Source organism: Carassius auratus, chromosome 2 (assembly GCF_003368295.1).
Source record: "Carassius auratus strain Wakin chromosome 2, ASM336829v1, whole genome shotgun sequence".
NCBI lineage: Eukaryota > Metazoa > Chordata > Actinopteri > Cypriniformes > Cyprinidae > Carassius > Carassius auratus.
Window position 1 is genome coordinate 26,181,942 of NC_039244.1, and position 24,834 is coordinate 26,206,775.

The window sequence follows — 24,834 nt, forward strand, 5'->3', positions numbered from 1 at the left end:
ATGTCCCAATTGCTGAAAAGTCTGAACAACTTTTTTGTACCAGCTCAAGTTACACAATAATAAATCACAATATATTGCAGAATATCTCAATATATTTGAAATCGCAATAATATTGTATCGTGACACAAGTATCATGATAATATCGTATAGTGAGGCCTCTGGTGATTCCCACCCCTACAAAATACAGATACTTGGTTCACTAGAATGAGACAATATTTTAATAGAATATTTAACACATTTTCAATTACAAAATACTTGTCTTTTAACTACAAAAAGTAAAACAATGCATTTATATTTAGATAATTTTTAAATAATCTAGGGCTGTAACTAATGATTATTTTGGTAATCAAGTAATCTTCTGATTATTTTGACAATTAAATAATCTGATATTTTTTAGTAACACAAATAGACCTAAGTGAAAAGCAGGCTTTAGTATGATTATTTATTTATAAACTAATGATGAGATAATAATAACTCGTATAAATAAAATATCACCAAGTATTACATGGTTTTATTGAACAACACTGTTAAAATACAAAATGCAATATGCCTATACATAATATGAACATAAATACCTGCAGAAGGGACCAACATCCTGGTGCCGTTTCACTTTACAGCATGATAAAAGATGTTTTGATCCATTGAATTTTAATATTTGGCCACATGGAGACTCAGATACTTTTATTTTTAAATCGCGATGTACAATATATGGCATATTTAGAAATGGGTTGATGTATTCTCCTGTGTTGGCAAAGGTTTATTAATGATTTACGTTACAAATGTAGTGAAATAATGCACAGTTTTTTTCTAGATGAACGTTAAGCAATTCAAATTCACAGCATTTGCAGACAAAGAGTTACAGTCTTTACTGGTAAATTAAGATCAACACAATAAGAGATCATCTGTGAACAGGAACTTTTCAAAAATCCCAGTAAATTTGTTCTGGCAATCATGTCGTTCTGTTGGTGATGACATGATTACTCTGAGCTGTTTATTTTTGTAAATGTGCACTAAATGGACATCTTTGACCATTGCGACTTACAGCTTTTTCAGAGTGTCACGCTTCTCCATGTACTAGGGCTGTGCTGACTGCACGTCTCTTGTTTATAAGAGCAAAAGATTCTGATTGGCTAGTCATGTTACACTGGTTTGATTGAGAGTGAAAGCTGTGCTTCTCTCAAACCATTGTGTAAGAAATTATTGTCTGCCTCGATCCAGCTTCCAATCCACAATATGTTTGATCATGCTCATTTCCTAAAATGGCTTAAATATTATAGAGAAAAATAAAATCAACAGTTATGTTGTTTGTAGATCATTTGGTGACCATTTGTAGAATTGGAATGGTGTGGGACACTGAGAACCAACTCAGACAAAGGGGTGTCCTTAGACCTTAATTATTAACATACAGAATACAGCTGTTTCAACAGGAGCAGCTTCATTTACATGAAGGGTAGTGAACTGAAAATGTATAAAAGGTTTGAACTAAGGATGTTCTGGGTTCATTCTAACTCTGTTGAACCTAAGGTACTGCATGTACTTTGTCACTGCTATGCTGCAATAAACATCTTCAATGTCCTTTAGACTTTTTCTTACAATTGGTAGATGAACTCATGGACTCGAAAAGTTATTTTTTTTTATAGATAAAATGTAGTTTTTTTTTCCCTCAGCCAAACACTGCACAACGGAGATCCGGCATGGTGCCTGAGAACTTTAAGCCTTGAGCTTTGAATAAATTTAACGGACTGTTTATTATAAAGACACAGCTTTTTCCTTCAGAAAATATTTGTTACTTGTGGATAAATATGTTTTTATCAGATGTTTGGACTCTCATTATGATGGAACCCATTCACTGCAGAGTATCACCTGGTGGGCAAGTGATGTAATGTTAATTTATCCAAAATTCTAATGAAGAAACTCTCCCATCTACATCTTGGATGGCTCGAGTGTGAGCAAATTTTCAACTTAATTTTTTGGGAAAAGTATTCTTTTAACCACAGATTGTGGGTAGAAATGGTTAATGAGTGTTATGATATATCCTGGTATGCTCACCTGAACACCTCCAGTGGTGCAAGGACAGTTGCCAAAATATCAGAAATTTGGAGTTGTGAAAGAGAAAGTGGAATTGTCCAAGCAAAGCGCAAGATTACGTCTTCTATTATGGCACAATAGTAGTAAGCCTGTTCAAAGAAAGCACAACAATTAACACAACGATAAGACTGTCAACAGTGTAAATCATGTGAAGGGGACTGTTCCCATTTAAATGGTAAAACATGAAAACCAAAGGTGTGTGTTACTTACTTTTTGTGGATATACAATCTCCTCTCTGAGGAGGGTGTTTTCCCCTGCGTTACGGTCAAAAAGACCCCAATCCATCTTCAGGTCCCACATTAAGGTGTAGCAGGAGTTAATGATCTTGCAGGAAATTAACAGGTAAAAGAAGACCTGACCTTCTGGAAGAGCTAATGATAACAGAGAGGGAGTAACATAAGAGAACACTAAAGATATAAGGAAACACAGGACTTTACATTTAGCCGCATGGTGTTCCTCAAGGATCCGTGTGTGGTCTGCTTTTACTTTGTAAACAATATCATCAACCATATTCTACCTGACACAAACTGTCTTTCAGACTTGTTTTGAATAGAAACATAAAATTTCATGTTGGGTAAACAAAGAATTTCATACAGTATCCAAAGAATCTGAGGTTGAGGTAAAGAATGTTACAGCTCATGTGCTTACTTTCATGCGTCTTATACAGTGCAGAAAATATGACCACAAAGAAAGTAGTGGAGTATTTGCCAGCATTAGCCAGGTGAGGGAAGGCACGCTTTGTGTCCCGGTAACGTCTCAGGCACTGCACAAACCGGAACCAGGCAGGCAAACACTGGATTACAGCTCGTACTCCATATGAATATGAATGACATATCTCACCACCTGATTTGAAAGAAAAAACATACAGCATGTCATAAATAACTACCCAATAAAAACCTTTTTAAATATGCCAAGAGATTAACGTGCATTTGTATACCCTCTTTAATCCACAGCTCCCCCTCAGACTTGGACCAGTTCAACTCCATGCTGTAGAAGCAGATCATGTACTCCAGGTCCATCAGAACCACTACTAGAGAGTTGAGCTGGTCAGCCAGCCAGAAATCTGCAAAACCCACTCTATGAAATGGCGCTGTGACCACACGAAACTATGAACAGAAAAAGGTGGAAAATAATGCAGGAGAAATAGGAGGTGACCAGCTTAATCGACAATTTGGAATATTAATATGTATCATAAAACTGTGACAAATGCTGTTGTGTGTTATGAAATGGGTTTCTCCTGGCTCTTACCAATAATTTGAGTAGCCAAAAGCGAGATTTATAGTAGCATGTTTTGAAAGGGTTGATAAGAAAAAAGAAGAAGAATCCATAGAGAGCTAGAGGGTTCACTTGTATAGGGATCATTGTGAACTTGGCAAAGAGGCAAGACAGAATACTAACACACCAAAGAACTCCAAGGAAACCAGCAATCTGCATAAAAACAGAGAGAAATAAACGTAAAAATCTGGTTCTTTTTACATTGGTTTTAGTCTAGCAGGAAGTCTGACAAGAGCTGTGCACTGTAAAATCTCTAAATGTATGAAGTAGCTGTCCAAATAAATGTGAGCAATCTGTGATTATTTTAAAAGCACATACAACTGTTCTTTTTCCACTTAAAATTTTTGTAAATTCAAAAAGTCAAACAGAATAAAAGACTCAAAAATGGAACATAATTATTTCAAATCATCTCTTGTCAATGCCTAATAAACAGTGTAATTCTATACTGTTATATTAACATAAAACTTTAAATATCTTAATTTCAGTAAACAGTTGTGAAATTAAGTTTTTATTGAAATAAAATGAAGATAACTAATATTAATGGTCAGGACTTCAATCGTAGATTTCCAATTACCTCAAAGAGATGTTGGTGGGACAGGTTGTTGCGGGGGTTGAGCTCGAATATTAACACATGGTTCACTCCAGCCTGCCTCCATCCATAGGTGTTGATGCCCAATAAAAAAAGGAACTCTATTAGCAGGAAACCACCTCGATACATTCTCACCAGGGGCCAGACCTTCTTCTCATCTCCGTTAACAAGTTTAACAACACCTACATATGTGCAAAACATACAGTTGTTAAAATATCCAAACCACTGAATCCTTGAAAAAGATTCTGATCACAAAGTTATATTAATGTTGTAAAATGTCTTTACAGATGGTGAAAATATTAGACCTTACAAAGTAACGAAAAGCATTTCAAACTTCCATTAAAATAGCAGTTTTCTAAAAGGCATACCAGAGAGTATGTACCTGTGATGATGACTGTGACGGTTAAAGCAACGAAGACACCACAGTAGAGTCCTACTCTAAAAGTGGTCCATGCTGGTGCAGGCTAAGATAAAGAGCACAGGATGGTGAGATGTTCATGTTCTTTTAACACTACTAATGAAAGATGTTTGGTGAAAGTCACAGAGTGTCCTACCTGTGCTGCTCCCAATGGGGGCACTCGGAGCCTCTTCATGGCTTTCTGTCGGTCTCCTCCTTCCAACTCTGTGGTAACAAGGCCCTGGGGATTTAAGAACATGCTGTCAGAATAACTAACCACTGTGCTATTTTGATCAGATACAATTTAATTGTTCTTTAAAGCAGATATAGTTTTTCTGAAATCTTCTTTAAGTGGAATGAGTCATTTGAGTGTATGGTACCTCGGTTTCAGAGATGAGCTGAGTGATCTTCTTACAGGTGTAAAAAGGAGCCACTTCAACATGGGCCACACGCCAATCAGCGCCTCTTGCCGTCTCAAAGATCTTGTCATGTTTCTTTAAAATCTTCCGAAAGCCTGTGAAGTTTAGATTCTGACAGGGAGAAACCATTAACACTTTAGATGAGATTGAGTTCAAAGAACGGATAATCAGAAATTAATAAAAAACAGTGACACTAGCTGGATCATAATCAAATGGGAATTACTGAAAAAGCAGCAACAAAGGCAATCATTAAGTTATCATGTGCACAGGATTCCATGTAATCAGTTCCACCAAATGTCATGACAATTTTAAATATTAAAACATTTTTTAAATATTTAAGGCTACGTTCAACCTGCCACATGAAAAAAAAATAATAATAATAAAAAAATTATAATAATAAATTGTGAACAGACCAAAAAAAAAAAAGAAAAAAAAAAAAAAAAAAAAAAAAAAGATGTGAGCAACCAATCAGAACTGAGGCTATGTTCAACCTGTCACTTGAAAAAAAATAAAATAAAAATAAATAAATAAATATAAACATTGTGAACAGCCAATAAAAAAAATCAGATGTGAGCAACCAATCAGAACTGAGCACTAAGTCTTGTAAACCAGTGTTTTGTATGCTTTCAGACCTGGTAGTTCTGCAGCAGGATGAGACTGAGGTAGAACTCGCTGAAGGCCAGCTGCAGGTCTTTGATATTGCGATGCTTGCAACGCTCTTGCTGTGACAGGTGGAAGACAGTACGACGGCGGTGCAGACCTGTGGCTCGGCTGCTCTCCCGCTGTGCGTCCAGAGACGACTGCAGCTCATTCTGCAGAGTGGCAAATCGCCGCTGTGCTTCTGCAAGCTTCTCTGTGTCAAAAGAATGGAAACATCATATGTAATACAACTGGATGGATGGAATGTAAATATCATGTCCAGGGTACCATATATATATAAACATTAAAAGCGTTATAAAACTGTATGTTTAACAAGTACAAACTGTGATTATACTGAATTTGACAAGCAATAAAGACTGAAACTATAACCCTATTTCTATAACATAGGTCCTGCACAGGGATCAGTAATGTCTAATTTCTCAACAAATCACTTATGTAAACTGACATTTACTGAACGGGAAAACTATTATTACTTATTTATTTATTTTTACAAAGCCTTCTTTAACTATCTGAGAAACAAACCCACAAACCGTAAAACCGTGAATGACTCAATTCAAATTTATGGGCTCGTATACTCTCGTTCAGCATGAATTCAAATGTTTCCAAGGTCACAATGTAACACTTGGCTGCTAACCAATATTTTTTATTTTGTAAACAATGTTTTGTACTTCACTCATGTCCAAACATTCACATGTGCAATGTGCAAAAATGTGTTTTGCTGTACCACAGCGGTGGGATGTTCATCAATATAACCCGCAAAGCCTATTTTACATTAACTTTACATGATTGGTTATGAATATGAATTATCTCTAAGCCATTGGTTAGACAATAAACAAATGGTCATGGGCAAAAATGAAAGTAAGAGAACAGTGTGAGTGAAAGAAAGTAAAAGCAGGTGGTTATTTATTGGGATATAAAAAATAACAGCAGTGCTGGTTTAATGGCAGTCCTGGCTTTAGCTCAGGAGCTTTAATGTTTGTTTTCTCAAAGGTAAATCTCTGTGTGATGTGTAATCTGTCACTGTAAATACTAAGGACAAAAAATGGAAACAAGTAGCAGACACAAAACTGTGAGCTTTACCTTAAACAAGTCTAATGTTTACACTTAGTTACCTGAATAGAATGTGTTGATTTTGGCCAGCTCCTTCTCACATGTTTGGAAGAACTTCTCCTCAAACTTGGCATAGTATCTCTTGACCGTGTCTTCATCTGTGACTAAAGGATGAAGCAAGTGTGAAAAAAGTTACTTAGGAAAAAACACACACACACACTCAAAAAACAAGGAAATGTACTGAGCAGAAAAAGAAGAAATGAAACGCAGCTCAAAAGCCTGAGGTTGTTTGTGGGAAAGAGAAAACAAGTAGTGAAGCTCATTCTGCAGAGCAGTACATCAGATTCATATGTTGGACCTTGTGAATATGATTTCTGGGTCAAAATCACTGGCTAAAAAGTAGCAGGTACACACTGCCCACAGAAAATGTTATTCTTGTTTAGATCACAATTTCTGTGCAAGAGATGTCAAGGATACGAGTTTGGAGTCATTACAAGCATTTAGAGAAGATTCAAATGAACCTTTTTGTAAGTGAAATAAGGGTCTAAAAAAGCATGAATAAAATGTCATCATCCAGGTTGAGAACATTAGACTACATTGTACTAAGGATACCACTTTGCACCAACAAGAATCATTTCATCTGGCAAGCCGGTTGAATTAATTGTACAAAAAAAAAAAAAAAAAGTTATTTTCAATTCCAAAAGAATCATTGTTATCAGTTCCACACAGAATCTGCACTAGCAGGACTCCACATAAAGCTCTACAGATTTCTACAGAATTGGAAATACCCATCTAAATTCTCTAAAATGAGCTTTACGCCAGGTCTACACCAGACACAAGCAGCAGCGTGATGCAACAATATATATATATATATGCACTTTAAAGTCACACTACAGGAGTTTTAAAATCATAAACGATTTTGAAATCTGATTGCAGCTCACACATAAGGAGAATCTTTGCAGATTATCTTCCCTCAATTATTAAACATGCACACACTACAATATTTGAACATCGTGGCACATCACAAACTGCAAGATATCGTTAAGATTATCATGCCAGAGGGAGCGCCTCAAGTGATCTCACGCAGCAGATCATCAGGTTATTATTTTTTTACATTCTAGCTTTCTGCACTCACCTAGTTTTCAGTCAATTCACTCCAGCACTTATATTTCTCCTTACAGTTGTGATGCGTTTGACACTTTACATAGTTGTGTTTGTCAAGTAACATATCTCCACTATCCAAAGAAGCCCTGCATCAGCTGTTTTGCGCATTGGCTGTGAAAGTACTGACGTAATCATATACCGATCATCCCGATTTAAATCCTGAATATCAAACATGTTTGATAATAATCGGGCTGCCCCGATTTGTGTGCGAGCAGATCTGCAGGTGCGAGATTCGATCGGTGAATGCCTCACATTACCAGATAATCCGCACCGAACATCGGGACAGATCGAGGTGCTCGATAAGATGTTTGCTCCGATTCTCGGGAGGGGGATATCGGGGCTAAATCGGGCTAAAAATCCTGTAGTGTGAGCCAGGCTTAAGGTATCCCTGTATAATTATTCTGCGTCATGTCTTTCAAGATCCCTAGTCTGAGAACTAAGAGTCAAGACTACTTAAGTCAGCATGGTCTTAAATCACAGGTTTAACAGTTCACAGGTTGTGACTTCAAACATATACAGTTTGTGGGGCATGTGAAGTTTCTGTTGACTGTAAATACTTTTGACACCATTTAGACGTCACTGCATGATATTCCCCTCTGCGGGACAAAACACAGAGCACAATGACAGTAAGTCTGGTTGATACTGTCCAGACAGACAGACAATGAATCACTATCTCAGGACTCTCAGACTTGGGAAAATGACTCATGGCTCAAAATACCTGCATTACTTTATCCTAAGAACATTTAAGGAGCATAGCCTCCTAAATTAAGAGTTTCACACTGGTGTACAGATGCATTTTAGAGTAACTAAATAAAACAAAGAGGTCATTGAGGAGAATATTGTTACATGAGTGTGTGGTATCCACTAGGGTTGGGTATTGTTAAGGTTTGAACGATATTACTACTCTTACCTATACTGCTTAACGGTCCGGTACTTTCACTGTATTCTTATCGGTACTTTGTGTTGTGTATGTGTGTTTTTTTTAAGAACAAGTTGAGAACAGAATTAACATTTCTTTATATATATATATATTTTTTTTTTATGTAAAATTAATAATGGACTTGTCTTGGACCAGAGGTGTTAGGAGGAGTTGGTTGGTTCAGAGTAGCTGCAGCTTAAAAAAAAAATTATATATATATATTTTGAATTTTAAAAACAAGTAGAAAATATGTTGATTTCATTCTCATTTTTCCCAAAAGAAATCAACAGAATTTCTACGTAAGGTTAGCAAACCAGGGAGATTTTACATTTATTTTAAATGACGTGAACAATGTTGATTCAACATTTTTAGCATACATACCTGACGTAGATGGGGCAACAACCAGAGACGAGCTAGCTAGGCAGTCGACACACATAATGCACTTTTGAAAGATGCTTTGACAGATTGCTTGTGTTTCCGCCCTTACATGCAAATATTGTTTTGCACTTACGACAACAAGGGTTGTCAGCATTAACTCTAGTGAAGTATAACCACACTTTGGAACGTTTTGCTCTCTCCGCCATCGTCACTCTTTGTATTAAGCGGGAGTTTTCGTACTGTTTATGCGTGTACCGTGCTCATTCTTGTTGTGTGTGTATGTGTGACTGACAGACAGCCTCCGCGGCGCGCATGCGAGTTCTTGCAGATCTCACAGACAAATGTCTTAATAATGTCGCAAATTAGAAATGTTTGGTAAGATAAAATGTGCACGATAACATTAAGCAAATCTCTTCGCCATCGTCACTCTTTATTATTAAGCAGGAGTTTACATACAGTTAATGCATGTGTGTGCACTTGTTGGTGTGTGTGTGTGTGTGTGACTGACAGACAGCCTCCGCGGCGTGCATGAGTTCACGCAGATCTCGCGGACAAACGTCTAAATATGATCGCACATTAGAAATGTTTGGCGAGATTAAATGTGCAAGACAACATTATTAAGCAAAAATACATAGTACATTATTTTTTTTCCTTTCCTATCTTACTGATACTACGGTCTTTCATAATTTAGCCCCGGGGCCAGTTTAATACCGGGTTTCGGTACCCATCCCTAGTATCCACAGTGAAAAAATAGGAAAGAGACGGAGGTTTACTTTACGCTCATTATTATTCATATTTCATCTACCAAAGCTCAAGTGCTGTGGTCTGTATGTGGTTGAAAAACACGTGTCATCTGACAAAACTAAAACAATATGACTCTCAGCTGTGATCCTTGAAACACTAGACTCACAAAACAACCCATTACCCTACACTTCCACAACAAACAGGAGTCTATTAGATTAGATTTAGATTAGTCACAGGTTTCAATCTGCCAGGAATCATAACATGCAAGTTCTATAAGGTATATAAGATTTATAAGGAACTGCTTCCTTGATCCAAGTACTAAACCACAGCTGTCACCAACAGAAAGTTACAAAATTTGTAATGAGTCAAAAAATCTCTCAGAGTAAGCAGTTGCCTTATCACATGACACCTATCAGTTACTATAAAACCCTCAAGTATTGTAAGAAATATTTTGGGTTATGATGGCCATTTGAGGTTCAGTGAGTTCATTGTGTAAAAACACTTTGAAGTGAAAGGGTTAAGATGATTCTGGGTTGTTCTCACGATAAACTGTTTGATCTGATCTGATCCAGCAGGAAGTCCCTCTCTGCACTGGTTTAGGTAACCCTCCCCAGTGAGACCTTCAGCTCGGTCACTGTGTCTGGCCTGCTATGAAAGCACAGCTCAGTTTCATAACAGCCATGCAGGGATGAACATACACAGCTCTATCTCCCTCCTGGGAGAGAAAAATAAACTACTTTAGAACTTGTGAACTGTAATCTTCCAGGGAATGACTGAACTTACAGAAATACCCTGTCTTTTATTTAAACCTAACACACAACAATTCTGGACTTTGCTGCTTTCTGTACTTTTGTACCAGTGTTTGATCAATGTATCAGCTACCTGGTTATTTATTTGTACATTATTACCCGATAACAGTATCTGCTTTACAATGGTCAGTGAAAAAAGCCCATATCAGCGAGCTACTGCTTTTGTCATTCCAGGTCATTGATTAAATTCACACAACACTAACTAAAACTAGGACTACGAAATCTAATAAATTGAATTGACAGCACAAACTATCAACAAATGTCACTATTGATTAGTTGGGTATGTGCCCTGTGAATCTTCTTTACCAATAACCTTCTGCTACCCGGTTATTTGTTAAAATATGTTAAAATAGGATATAAAAAAATATATAAAACAGTTATAAAAAAATATAATTAAAAATAATATTGTATTGTAATATTGTAAAAATAATTTTTTTAACTGTATTTCTAATCAAATAAACACAGCATTAGTGGGACTAGGAGAGAGAGAGAGAAAATACAATTTATATATAAAAAAAAAATCTTACCTGTCCCAACCTTTTGAACTGTAGGGTACATACACTACCACTCAAAAGTTTGGGATCAGAACGATTTTTAATGTTTTTTTTTTTTTTTTTTTTAAGGAGTTTCTTATGCTCATCGAGGTCTCAAATCTGTGGTTTATTTATAAAGACAGCGCCTATTTAAAAAAAATAAATTCTTCGATTTCGGAGACAGTGAGCTCCACACGATCAGCGAGAGCTCAGTCCTCATGTATCTGCTGAAGTAGCCTCACCTCGGCTAGACCTTCTGATATGTGCAGCTGGCTCTGATGTCTCCTTTGTGGTTAAACATAAAATATAATTTGTTTTGGGTAATGATGACTTTATCATGGTCAATTCTCTTTTACTCTATACCTTGTGATACTATTGTTGTATTTATTGTTATCTTTAGTCCTTCTGTCTGTTGTTTATTTCACAGTGTAGTTTCCTGAAGGAACTGTGATTTGCTTTTTATCTATTGCCATGAGATGTGCTAAAATGTCAATACAGTTGACACTGAATTAATCATTAGATGTAGTTCTAGGTAAAATGCACTTACATATTACACCTTTTTGCACACAGTGATGAAATCTCCATTAAGAAATCTAGGGACTATGATCTCACTCTTAAGCCAAGTAAAGATGGGCATAATTACTCACGTAACACTGTACGCAAACACTTAAAATTAGAGGTTCATGACTTCAAACACCTGCACTATCAGCCCTTTCTGAAGTCCGTCATCAAAAAAAATCAGCATCTTATTAACGAAAAACCCTGGTCATGCAAGTTCCCCTCCAAAATAATAGCTTTACTTAAACAATCCCATTAGCTACACTTATCACCACCCATAAAAACCACAAACTTTGACAGAAGATTACAGTTATTTCTAGATAATCACAACTACCATTATCCCACAGCTTAGAAAAACACTCAGTATGCAGGTTTATGGCTCTTTGTGAGCTTCAGCACTGTTGTAGGAAAAAATTTACATCTGGTCATGTGTTTGTGTGTGTGTGTGTGTGTTTGCACATGCTGTAACCTTTGGATGCAAATCCCTGCTTATCGGAGCGCTAAAACAGTCCCCCATAAGTTATCCATCAGCCATGGGTCTTGAGATGAACCCCGGGAACTAACAGATAGCATGGCATTACAACCGAGACAAAGGATTTCTTTATCACTCGGGTTTAGATATAATAATCTGACAAAGCAATTAAATTAAACACTTTGCTAAGGATAACTACTCTTCAAAATGTCACTGTGGTGAGGTAACCTTACACAAATTTTTAGGTCAGGATTTGTCATTTCCAGTTACTACCATTAAGACAGGATGGAACAAACCAAAAAAGACTGCGGACTGTGAATATGAAAATGCCTGATGGTAGTCAAGTATAACGGGACAGTAGGGCTAAGTAGGGCTGCGCAATATTGAAGAAAAATGCGATATTCGATATGCGAATATTGCTTAATGAGTGAAAAATCTATTTAAACTATTTTAAAATATTTAAAATGAAAATAACCAATTTGTTTCACATTGTTTCTTGGAAAAGAAAGAATCATTACAACTTCTGAAAGTAACCAGCAGTTTTAGCAGTACACAAAAAGTAGCCACAAATCAGAAAATGTAATTTTAACATCAAAGTGAACATACAAACAAATAAATCAATAACACTAATTTTATATCATTGTAACTTTGCTTTCCATGCACTTTTAGTACTCATTCATATACCACAGTAAAAACTATAGTCTGAGAAAGTTCAAACATGAAGGCAAGTGAACAGTCAGTAAAAAAAAAACAACAAAAAAAAACAAAACAAGTATAGATAAAATAAACCGTACCAGTGCTAATTTTGACAGGCATTTTTGATTTAGTCCTAGTCTTTATCTTGAGACAAATTACAGTAAGTTTACTTAACATTTCGACATTTAACATCTTCTGTTTTTTAACCTTAAAGGGGGGGTGAAATGCTATTTCATGCACACTGAGTTTTTTACACTGTTAAAGAGTTGGATTCCCATGCTAAACATGGACAAAGTTTAAAAAATTAAGTTGTACATTTGAACATTTGTTCCAAAAATACCTCTTCCGGTTTGTCACAAGTTTCGGAAAGTTTTTTTCGAGTATGGGTCTGTGTGACGTTAGATGGAGCGGAATTTCCTTATATGGGTCCTAAGGGCACTTCTGCCGGAAGAGTGCGCGCTCCCGTATAGCAGAGCACTGAGAGCACAACAGACTTCACTGATCAGAGCGAGAGCGAATTGTCACAAAAGAAGTGTGTTTTTGGTTATCAGGGCAAGACAACCCTGCACAGATTACCCAAAAAAAAAAAAAAAAAACAGCATTAAGGGACCAGTGGATGGAGTTAAAAATTGCTTCCCGGGGTTAAAATATAAATTTTTGGGAAGGGTTTCCCTGGTAAAATTAGCATTTTAGGGGCTAAATATCACATTATTGGTATTGGGATTGCTTCAAACCACGGACATGAAAAACAACCAAAGACTTGGCAACACTTTTTCAGGTGGAGCGGCAGTTACTACACAGAGCCGTAGTCTACGGACAACTAACACAAAATCGCTTTCAAAATTGACAAAGAATCGCCTGCGATTTTAACATCGATTTTGTGTAGATTGTCAGTGAATTACGGCTCCGTGTAGTAAATGCCAACCAGTGTTGCCAAGTCTGTGGTGGTTGTTTTTCATGTCCGCGGGACACAGCGACCCCAATACAAAAAAAGTGATATTTAGCCCCTAAAATGCGAATTTTACCAAGGCAACCCTGCTAAAAACGTATATTTTAGGCCGGGAAGCAATGTTTTATCGGGGGAACCTTCTGGAAGCGGGATTGGGCTAGTTTTGAGAAGCAACTGGGCAGGATTTGTTGTGAAAACCTGGCAACTCTGATCTGAACACACGTGCTGGAGATATACTTCTAATTACAGGAGCGTCTTTATTGATTTATTTGATGAAAATCGCATTCGATTTTTTGCACAGCCCTAACATAGAGACGTCGTTGCTGATGCTGCTCTTGTTAAATTTCAGCCTCTGGATCCTATTCTGGATCATAAATATACGCTGAATCTGACTTTTAGCCATGGTTTGTTTTGGATGATGTCTTTTTCCTCACGGTAATGTCACAGCTTCCAAATGCTCTCAACGCAAAAGCCTACTTGCGCTCGTGATTCTTTAGCTCCGCCCACACGTCACGCCTCCAGGCGCTCGTGTTTTTCCGGGAAAAATCGGTACAGACTATCTTTCTCTTATAAATATAATAAAACTAAAGACTTTTTGGAGTTATGAAGGATGCAGTACTACTCTATAGGTACTCAAGATTAACAGGATATTGAGTGAAAACGAGCATTTCACACACACACAAGAAGTGGATAGTGTATGCACGAGAGAGGAATTCTATCAGGGTGATTCCGCATTTCACTCCTTAACTAATTTTAAGTTAATCGACAACAAATTATGACTCCTGGGAACTATGGGTCACCACATCCCTACCACTTCAGGTGCTGATGCCATAATTTCAGATCGCTATTTCGAGTTTTGGTAGCCTATTCAACCACCATAGCCTATGCAATCCAATGACAGGGACACACATTTTGATGGACAAGACAGTAGCCTATAGGACGCATTTTGAATGTCCGTTAGTCCACAAATAACATTTGTCATAGTTTTTATGATCAGATATTAGATTTAGCTCGTCAAAGTGTCATCTAAGTCACAGAAAAATTGTCAAGTTAACAAATATTTTTCGTCCTTGTCTTTGTTGTCTAAATTAACACTGCATATTCATTAGCATGGTATTTATAAGCCTGCTGTTCCTTTAAAACTGACCGCACGGATCCAGTATAACGATAAACATCCGATTTCTTTCTCAGCGGTTTATATTCATCAATCGTCGAGATGGGTACTATTGACATAATTCTGTGTGTATGTGTCGGTTCAAACATAGATAGTAAAAGTCAAATCAACTCAGTGTTCGCGCGCCTTCTGAAACGCATCTTTCTGTGTGAGTGTGTGTGTTCAGTTCTTTGCGGCAGAACTGAAGAGACGCTGTGCGAGATGTGGTTTGTGCGCGCGCTTCTGGTGTGAGTTAAACAGAAAAAAAAGAGACGCCAATGAGTTGTTTTCTGCAACTTATTGCACGTAACTTTTTAATGTCAAGCAATTCTCTGCTAAATGTGTCTAATTAAAATGCAGACCTTTTGCAACATTGTGGTTTAAGTAGCCTATTATTAAAATGATTCAGATGGCACACGCCATATTTACATTTATAATATTTCAATATATCGTGCAGCCCTAGTCTTAAGACATGGGGTGATGCCACTGGGGGTTTGACTGTTATTTACTTCTTTTAATTGAATCTCTGATCTGAAAGTTTAATCCACTACCTATTATAGAAGACCAGGCCACTAGTAAGTATCTGTATCTACAATGGGAAATGTTACAGTAAATTTACAGGTACATTTTAACAGTATTATACTGTCATAAAACAGTAACATGCTGTTTCTTTTATATAATGTCTATAAATATACAGCAGTATTATGTTTTCAGCTCGTTTCATTTGTAATTCTGTATTATACTATAGAGACATGGCATACTGTGATGTATTTTTTTCTGTGCTTATTTCAAGTATAGGTTACTAGGTCTAGAAAATAACATTTTAACTTCTCTGCAAATTAACCGTTTTAAAATGTACACTTCAAGATTTTTTTGTGTGTGTTTGTGTGAATTTTTATGTAGTTTTAAGCTTTTGTGAACATCAGTTAATCTGTGAAACGGGATAAACGGACGTCATTAATTGTTTTGGTGATTAAACAGGCGACTGAGTCTTGCTCAAGCCTTACTGACATGTGAGCAAAAGAGAAAATTATTAACATTGAAAACAATTTGTATCTGCTGAAACTGCACAAACTGAACCCAAAACAAAGTTTTCTTCTGAAAACATGTGGGTGAGGTCAAACACAGAAGCTTGAGTATCAGAGACACTAACAGGTGTTTGTTTTTGTACAAACACCAGAGAACTGCAAGCAAAGCAATTTCAATGTAATGGCTGATGGGTTGTAAAGTTCACACACACATGGAAAGAAACAGGTCAACAATGTTACATCATTAATGCAGGGTAATTATTAAATATAAATGTTGAATATAAATACACTACACATTTTTAAATTTGCAACATCTATTCAATATTAATATACATTATTAAATACCATAAAGGTTTTTTTTTTTTTCATTGTTAGTTCAATGTATTAGTAATGTATTACCTAACATTACTAATAAACCTTTTAGTGAACTGTTTCCCTGCATAGCTGTTTTTTAATCAGAGATGCAAATGCACAATCCGCTCTTTGCTCTGCTGTGATCTGATTAAACCATGCAGGGCTCAAGACCAAGAAAAAAAAAATCAATTTACAAAAATCTGCGACACATGATTTTTTTTTTTTTTTAAGTGCCACAGAATAATCATGCTTTATTATTATTATTTTTTTTTTTTTTACATTTAAACATTTCAGTCATGTGTTTATGTCTCCCTTCCTTTTACAGCATCCATATTAAAGTGGGAACTAAATGTTTTTTCCAACTTGAGAACTATATTCACAAAGAATTGTTTATTACCCAGAATCTGTGCCAATATCACGGACCACAAATATATCGGCATCACTTGGCCTTTGAGTGTAGTTTGGGCTCCTAATCAATGCATCCAATAAATGTTGTCATATATCTTACAAACATCCAGTCTGTTTTCTTCATTAGTAACACAATTATAAAGGAGGTGTTGAATTTTATCTTTAGCTCCTTGCATTCTTTCTTATGTAGGTCAAGTAAAATATGTGCAAGCCTATGTAGTGCTGCAGAGTCCACAGAAGAGCTGCATCCATCATTAAAGACCCCACCCACCCCTAACACAGATTGTTCACACTCCTACCCTCAGGAGAAAGGTGGAGGAGTGCAAACCGCAGGACTTCCCCTCAGCTATTACACTTTTATACAGGTAGGTAGCTAGTGGACTTCTCTAACTCAGAGATCAGTCAGTCCCGGATTATTTAATCTCATTCAAACATTTGTAATGTTATTGATGTATCACTACCATTGAAATTTGTTAATATTACTCATGTAGCGTCATCCCAATTTGCACATTTGTTACTATTACTGCTTCTATTGTTATCATGTTGCACTCAATTTGCACATTACTGCACTTGTTTTTAGCACGTAAGTTAATACTGTACATTTGCACACACATACATATATATATATTTTTTTTCACATTTTATATTTTCCTGCTTGATACCTATATAGATATACATAGTCTATATTAGGGATGACACGGTTCGCTGAAAAAAAAAAAAAAATCGTTTGGTTCACCACACACGGTTCGGAACGCGCTTGTCACGGTAGGAAATCCAGTGTTTCCTCCGTGTCATGTTTTGTGGTTGTTTTTGTACTTACGTTGTCTCCATGTGCTCGTTTAGTTGATTGTCATCACCTGGGTGTTGATTGTCTCGCTCCAGCTGATCTTCATCACACCTCAGCTACTTATACTCACCTCGCTCTCTCTCTGTTGTCAGATCCTCTCTCATGTCTCCGTGTCCTAGTTGGATTAACGTCTTCCGTGTTCGTGTGCTGGATTGGGTTCGTGTTGTCGTCCGCGTGTCAGTGTTCCGGTCTGTTCCTGGTTTCATCCATTGACCTCCTTCACCTGCACCATCGACTTCACCATCCAGCTCTTCTCACGCCACCGTAGACCTTCCTTGCCATTGCCAACATTCTGGACTCTCTTTCTAATAAACATCATCTGATTGCCTGCAATTGCTTCCTCCTCTTTTACCTGTCGTTACAGTAGGATCTGACCATCATGGAAGCAGCAGGCGATCGAGCCTTCCAAGCAATGGTGACGAAGGTGTCCGAGCTCGCTCTCCAGACTCAACACCAACAACAACAGCCACCCGCTGCGCCTCCCACGCCACCCACACCGCCGATCGTCTCCGGGGGTATTTCCCAGCCCGAACCACGCCTCCCCATCCCTGAGAAATATGCGGGTGAGCCAGAGTTTTGTCGATCATTCCTGTCTCATTGTTCTCTGCACTTCGCCATGCAGCCCCGCACGTTCTACACCGAGGAAATGAAGGTGGCATTCGTCTTGTCACTACTGACGGGAAGGGCTGCCCTCTGGGGGACGGCGGTGTGGGAGAATCAAGACAGCTGCTGTGCCTCGTTCCACGCCCTTTCGGAGGAGATGAGACGGGTCTTCGACCGCTCCGTCGCCGGGAGGGAAGCGGCTAGACTTCTCACGGACCTACGTCAAGAGGACAGGTCCGTATCTGATTACTCGATTGAGTTCCGCACCCTGGCGGCGGAGTGTAAGTGGAACGAAGAGGCGCAGTGGGATCACTTCCTGCATGGGTTGGCTGACAGCATCCAACAGGAGATCCGCGCCGTCGAGCTCCCCACTTCTCTCAATAGCCTGATTGATCTCACCATCAGAGTTGACAACCGACTCGATCAAGCCGCCAGACGGAGGGGGAGAGCAGTTCTCGCGAACAGACCGGAGGCTCAGTGTCAGCGCTCAGAGGTTGCGGTCAGCCCACCGGGAGATCTTGAACCCATGCAGGTGGGGCGAGCTCGGCTCTCCCGGGAGGAGAGGATCAGGCGGAGATCCCTGGGACTATGTTTATACTGCGGCAGCCAAGAACATCACATCCAGCGTTGTCCGGTAAAAGACCAAGCCCGATAGTAAAACGGAGGCTACTATCGGGTGGGATCTCTGCCAGGAAGACCTCATCTACATCAACACTCCTTCCGGTGAGTCTACGGTGGTCCACCCACGCACTCGATCATCACGCTTTGTTGGATTCTGGGGCAGAGGGTAGTTTCATGGACTTCAAGTTCGCTTGTAAGCTTAACATTCCTCTCACCTCCCTCAAACACCCCATTGCACCCTTTGCTCTCAACGGACACAGACTACCAGTCATCACACAGACCACCTTACCTGTTTCTCTCATCACATCTGGCAACCATACTGAGGAGATCTCATTTTACATCACGGACTCACCTCAATCCCCCATCGTTCTCGGTCACACCTGGCTTCAGAAACACAACCCCAGGATCAATTGGCGCCTTGGATCCGTGGTTAGCTGGAGCGAGGAATGTCATTTGTCTTGTCTTTTGTCTGCTGGTGTTAATGTTTCTGAGTCTGTGTTTCAGGGGGAAGCAGTGGATTTGGCTAGCGTGCCCGCGGAGTACCACGACCTGAAGGAGGTGTTCAGTAAGTCTCGTGCTGATTCTCTTCCTCCTCATCGTCCCTATGACTGTGCGATAGAGTTATTGCCAGGTACTTCTCCGCCTAAGGGCAAGTTATATTCTTTGTCTATTCCAGAGACGGCGGCCATGGAGAAATATATATCCAGTTCTCTAGCAACGGGGTTTATCCGCCCTTCTTCTTCTCCAGCGGGGGCGGGGTTCTTTTTTGTGGGAAAGAAGGACGGATCCTTGCGACCTTGCATTGACTACCGAGGGCTGAACAACATAACGGTAAAGAATACCTATCCTTTGCCGCTTATGTCTTCAGCTTTTGAGAGGTTGCAGGGAGCGTCCGTTTTCACTAAATTGGACTTACGTAATGCTTATCATTTGGTCCGCATCAGGGAGGGGGATGAGTGGAAGACTGCCTTTAACACCCCTAGAGGCCATTTTGAGTACTGCGTGATGCCGTTCGGGCTAACCAACTCGCCGGCAGTCTTTCAAGCACTCGTTAATGACGTGTTGCGAGACATGGTCGATCTGTTCATATATGTTTACCTGGATGACATATTGATTTTTTCTTCGTCTCTCCAGGAACACGTGCAACACGTACGACGAGTGCTTCTGCGGTTGCTAGAGAATGGATTGTTTGTCAAGGCGGAGAAATGCGTTTTTCATGCACAGTCTGTTTCTTTTCTAGGACACATCATTTCGACTGAGGGTGTTCGCATGGATCCTGAGAAGGTTAAGGCTCTGGTAAATTGGCCATCCCCAGAGTCTCGCAAGGCCCTGCAGAGATTTCTGGGGTTCGCCAATTTTTACCGGCGTTTCATTCGCAATTTCAGCCAACTAGCCGCTCCTCTGACCGCCTTGACCTCCCCTAGTTTGACGTTCAGGTGGTCAAACGCAGCTGAGGCTGCGTTTGCCAAACTGAAAAGCTGTTTTGTTTCAGCTCCCATTCTCGTCACCCCTGATCGCTCACGTCAATTCATAGTGGAGGTCGACGCGTCAGAGGTGGGGGTAGGAGCAGTGTTATCCCAACGCGCATCCTCAGACGGAAAGGTGCATCCATGCGCGTATTATTCTCACCGTTTATCTCCTGCAGAAGATAATTATGACATTGGCAATCGAGAGTTGTTGGCAGTCAAACTTGCACTGGAAGAATGGCGTCACTGGCTTGAGGGGTCGGGTGTACCTTTCATTGTATGGACGGACCATAAGAATCTCGAATACATTAGAACCGCCAAAAGACTTAACTCCAGGCAGGCTCGGTGGGCATTGTTTTTCGGTCGTTTCGATTTTACACTTTCTTACCGGCCGGGTTCCAAAAACATCAAACCCGATGCTTTATCCCGTCTTTTTGAGCGTTCCGATCGTACTGCTACTCCCGAGCCCATTTTACCGGGGACCATCATTATCTCCGCGCTCAGATGGGAGGTCGAATCGAAGGTGTTGACTGCCTTAGAAGGGGTAACGCCCCCGGCTCGTTGCCCACCGAACCGATTGTTTGTGCCGGAGGGGTTACGGTCAGACGTTCTCCAGTGGGGTCATTGTTCCAGTGTTGCTTGTCACCCAGGGGTTAGTAGAACTAGATTTCTAGTCAAGCAACGATTTTGGTGGCCTGGTATGGCTCGTGACGTCCACGATTTCGTCTTGGCTTGTTCAGTTTGCGCTATTGGTAAGACTTCCAATTAGGGATGTCAAATTTCGATTATTTCCATGATCGATCGTCGTTTAAATTAACGATCAATTAATCGATTAATCGTTAACCATAATACTGCAAAATGCGTCTATTGCAGGCACGCAGTCAGCGGTATGACAGGATGTGCAAAAGCCACACACACACACACACACACACACAAAACGCTTTCTCACTTGAATTAAAGAGGCTTTAGTCTGAATAAAATGCTAGTAGCAGGATTATAAAATGAATAGATGCGATTATGATCATTTGATAAAATGAAGAGAGCGCGCCATACTTTTGAGGTCATTTTACTTTGTTGACAGTTTCCAATCCCGCACGGAGAACGCTGAACGCGCCTCTTGAAATGGTTTTGTGGTGCTCGTTGTTGTATTTTAAAGCACAATTGCAATGTTTTCAACTGACATTATTGTATTTAAAATAAAATTATCCGAAATGTGGAGCGCGTGTGACTGCGCTGCACATTAAGTGAACTACATCGGCGCTGCTGCACCAAAACACAGTTGCTCACATTAATTTGATCCTGCTGAATTCTGTCCTAGAAAATGCAGATTTTTAAAAATCCAGCATACAGCGCATTAGATCGTGACAGTGCATGCGTGCAGACGAGGATGAGCGAGCGCGGCTTTGGCTAGACTTATTTGGAGATAATTGCTCATGTCTCATTCGGCACAAATCGAAATGTTTCCATATTCGCAATGTATTTGAATGTTAAACTATTATTTATAATGTAAACTAGGCTTGTACTTAACACGCATTCGCATATAGACGGAAAAGATGATCCTCTTCATATGAGCAAAAACGTCCTTGGAACAGCAGAGAGGACCGGTATACTACGGTCTATTTAAACTGACCAGTGTAACCTTTTAATGTTTAGTTGACTATTTTATTTTGATAATGAACAGACTGCGATATAAGTTTGAATCGCTAGAATATACGTGTGCAGCAGGCTCCTGCGCGATCGAAACAGCTGAGACATTAAAAAATATATATATTTTCCGCAAAAGTGTTTACTTTCATTTGTGCACACTCACAATAAAAACAGAAGATTTGCGCTCTTGTAAAATAAAGCAAACAAACAGAATGCGTTGTCATCCTTTTTTTCTTTTTTTTTTTGTGAACTTATGGAGCGCCCACACTTCTGTTTTAAATCCGTTAATCTAAATTATTTAAGTCGGATATATTTCGCATAGCCTATTTAAAAAAAGAAAAAAAAAACATGAAAACAAATTGTTATTTTTATGTTGGGCCTATTACTTAGTAGGCTATAAATTTTCCTTAAAGCATCCCATTTGGTCCCAGGGCTTAGAACCTGTGCCCTAGTCAGGTCCATGCAGAAACTTGTGAACGATGCTCGGCGTCACCGTTTAGTGACAGCAGTGAATGCTCCAGGAATGTGTCGGTCACAGCGCCTATTAATCGCTGTTTTGAATCCAGCAATTATTTATTTAGAAATGATAAGATCTGATTATGACAAGTGTGGTATAAAAGCTTTGTTTATTAGAGGAATAATAGGTTAACTGGAAAATGTTAGCTCGCGACCATGCTTTTGGACCCCATAGTCTTCATTTACGTGGCTTTGTTCTGGTTTGCCGGTTGGTCATGAATTTCCACAAATTCAGTATATTTAGGCATTGTTTCTTTTCCTAAATCTTCATAGTCTAACCCTCTAATTTCCCAGGTTTATTTTATTATCTTTAGCTTTTAATAACTGTTTTCGCATCTCTTACTGTGGTAAACATGGGAAGGGAAATTAAAGATTTCATGAATTAAGAATTCGTTCGATTTATTAATTTGTTCCCTTATTTCACTTAAATCATGGGTTATTTAGGGAACAAAATTAATGAAACATGGACAATTGCCACATTAATAATTCGTAGGAATGAATTAACAAGTTGTAGGAATGAATAGACTACCTGTCCTGTCACTGTGTCCCGCAGCCCTGCAAAGCGCACGATATAAAACAGTCATCTGATGAAATGATTAGTAACTACATTTCTATTGCATTTAATGTTGAAGAACTTTTATGTTGTTTCTATTTTAATGTACTTTAAAGTTTAAATCACATTAAAAGCTTAATTTGTACATTGTGAATGAATGATGATGCTTTTATATATCGTCACCGTCACTCACAGCCGCTCGCACGTGTTGAGTGCGCATGAGCCGCACGCAGCCCAACATTGAATCGGTTAACCGACCATCGATAGCCTTAATCGATTGCATCTCTTATCGACAATTAATCGATCATCGATTAATCGTTGACATCCCTACTTCCAATCGACCTCCAGATGGGTTACTCTTACCGCTGTCTGTCCCTTCAAGACCCTGGTCCCACATTTCGCTAGATTTTATCACCGCCCTCCCGCCCTCTAAAGGCAATACGGTGATTTTAACCGTAGTGGACCGGTTCTCGAAGGCGACTCATTTTATTCCCTTGCCCAAATTACCTTCAGCCAAGGAAACAGCGGTAGCTGTCATTGACCACGTCTTCCGCATACATGGCCATCCGACAGACGTGGTTTCTGACAGGGGTCCCCAATTTGTGTCCAAATTTTGGCGAGAATTTTGTAAATTGTTAGGAGCGACTGTTAGTCTTTCTTCCGGGTTCCATCCCCAGAGCAATGGTCAAACCGAACGAGCCAATCAGGATGTCGAGAGGGTTTTGCGATGTTTGGCTTCCAATAATCCTTCGTCCTGGTGTCAGCAACTCTCAGTTGTGGAGTACGCACACAATTCTTTGCCAGTGTCATCTACGGGCATGTCTCCATTTAAGTGTAGTTTAGGGTACCAACCACCTAATTTTGTCAGTACGGAATCCGAGGTTTCGGTCCCCTCCGCACACGCACTAGTCCAGAGGTGTCACCGCACCTGGGCCAGAGCTCGCAGAGCTCTGCTCCAGGCTAGGTCGCGCACCAAGGCTAAGGCCGATCGCCACCGGTCGAAGCCTCCCCGTTACGTCGTCGGTCAAAGTGTGTGGCTTTCTACCCAGAATATTCCTATGCGTTCCGTTTCTAACAAACTTGCTCCCAAATTTATTGGCCCGTTTTCTATTACCAAAATTATTAATCCGGTAACCGTGCGTCTTAGCCTTCCTCCGGCGTACAGGAGGATTCATCCCGTGTTCCATGTGTCCAAAATTAAATCGGTGATTTCTTCCCGTCTTAATCCGCCTGCCCCGGTTCCCCCCCCGTCTCGTCTCGTTAATGGGGAAACCACCTATTCGGTTAATCGTATTCTGGACTCTAGACGGAGGGGACACGGTTTTCAGTACTTGGTTGATTGGGAGGGTTACGGTCCGGAGGAGAGAAGCTGGGTTCCTGCTCGGGACATATTGGATCACCACCTTATAGATGATTACAATCTACAGGTAAAGCAGGCTGGGAACGTCAGGTGACGTCCTAGGGGAGAGGGTACTGTCACGGTAGGAAATCCAGTGTTTCCTCCGTGTCATGTTTTGTGGTTGTTTTTGTACTTACGTTGTCTCCATGTGCCCTTTAGTTGATTGTCATCACCTGGGTGTTGATTGTCTCGCTCCAGCTGATCTTCATCACACCTCAGCTACTTATACTCACCTCGCTCTCTCTCTGTTGTCAGATCCTCTCTCATGTCTCCGTGTCCTAGTTGGATTAACGTCTTCCGTGTTCGTGTGCTGGATTGGGTTCGTGTTGTCGTCCGCGTGTCAGTGTTCCGGTCTGTTCCTGGTTTCATCCATTGACCTCCTTCACCTGCACCATCGACTTCACCATCCAGCTCTTCTCACGCCACCGTAGACCTTCCTTGCCATTGCCAACATTCTGGACTCTCTTTCTAATAAACATCATCTGATTGCCTGCAATTGCTTCCTCCTCTTTTACCTGTCGTTACAGCGCTGGGACAAA

At 39.6% G+C, this 24,834-nt stretch overlaps 1 protein-coding gene across 1 annotated transcript in view; it reads right to left on the reverse strand.

Annotated features, from left to right (window-relative positions):
* Window positions 1-24,834, reverse strand: part of LOC113038353 (xenotropic and polytropic retrovirus receptor 1 homolog) — a 45,301-nt gene that overhangs the window by 5,828 nt on the left and 14,639 nt on the right. Inside the window, exons 3-13 of the mRNA XM_026195688.1 lie at window positions 6,541-6,642; window positions 5,401-5,621; window positions 4,730-4,879; window positions 4,507-4,590; window positions 4,335-4,416; window positions 3,938-4,134; window positions 3,337-3,516; window positions 3,026-3,194; window positions 2,737-2,931; window positions 2,299-2,459; window positions 2,050-2,177 (exon numbers count right to left, since the gene is read on the reverse strand). Of these exons, the coding sequence (XP_026051473.1) occupies window positions 2,050-2,177; window positions 2,299-2,459; window positions 2,737-2,931; window positions 3,026-3,194; window positions 3,337-3,516; window positions 3,938-4,134; window positions 4,335-4,416; window positions 4,507-4,590; window positions 4,730-4,879; window positions 5,401-5,621; window positions 6,541-6,642 (1,669 nt within the window). The remainder of the gene's footprint in view (window positions 1-2,049; window positions 2,178-2,298; window positions 2,460-2,736; window positions 2,932-3,025; window positions 3,195-3,336; window positions 3,517-3,937; window positions 4,135-4,334; window positions 4,417-4,506; window positions 4,591-4,729; window positions 4,880-5,400; window positions 5,622-6,540; window positions 6,643-24,834) is intronic.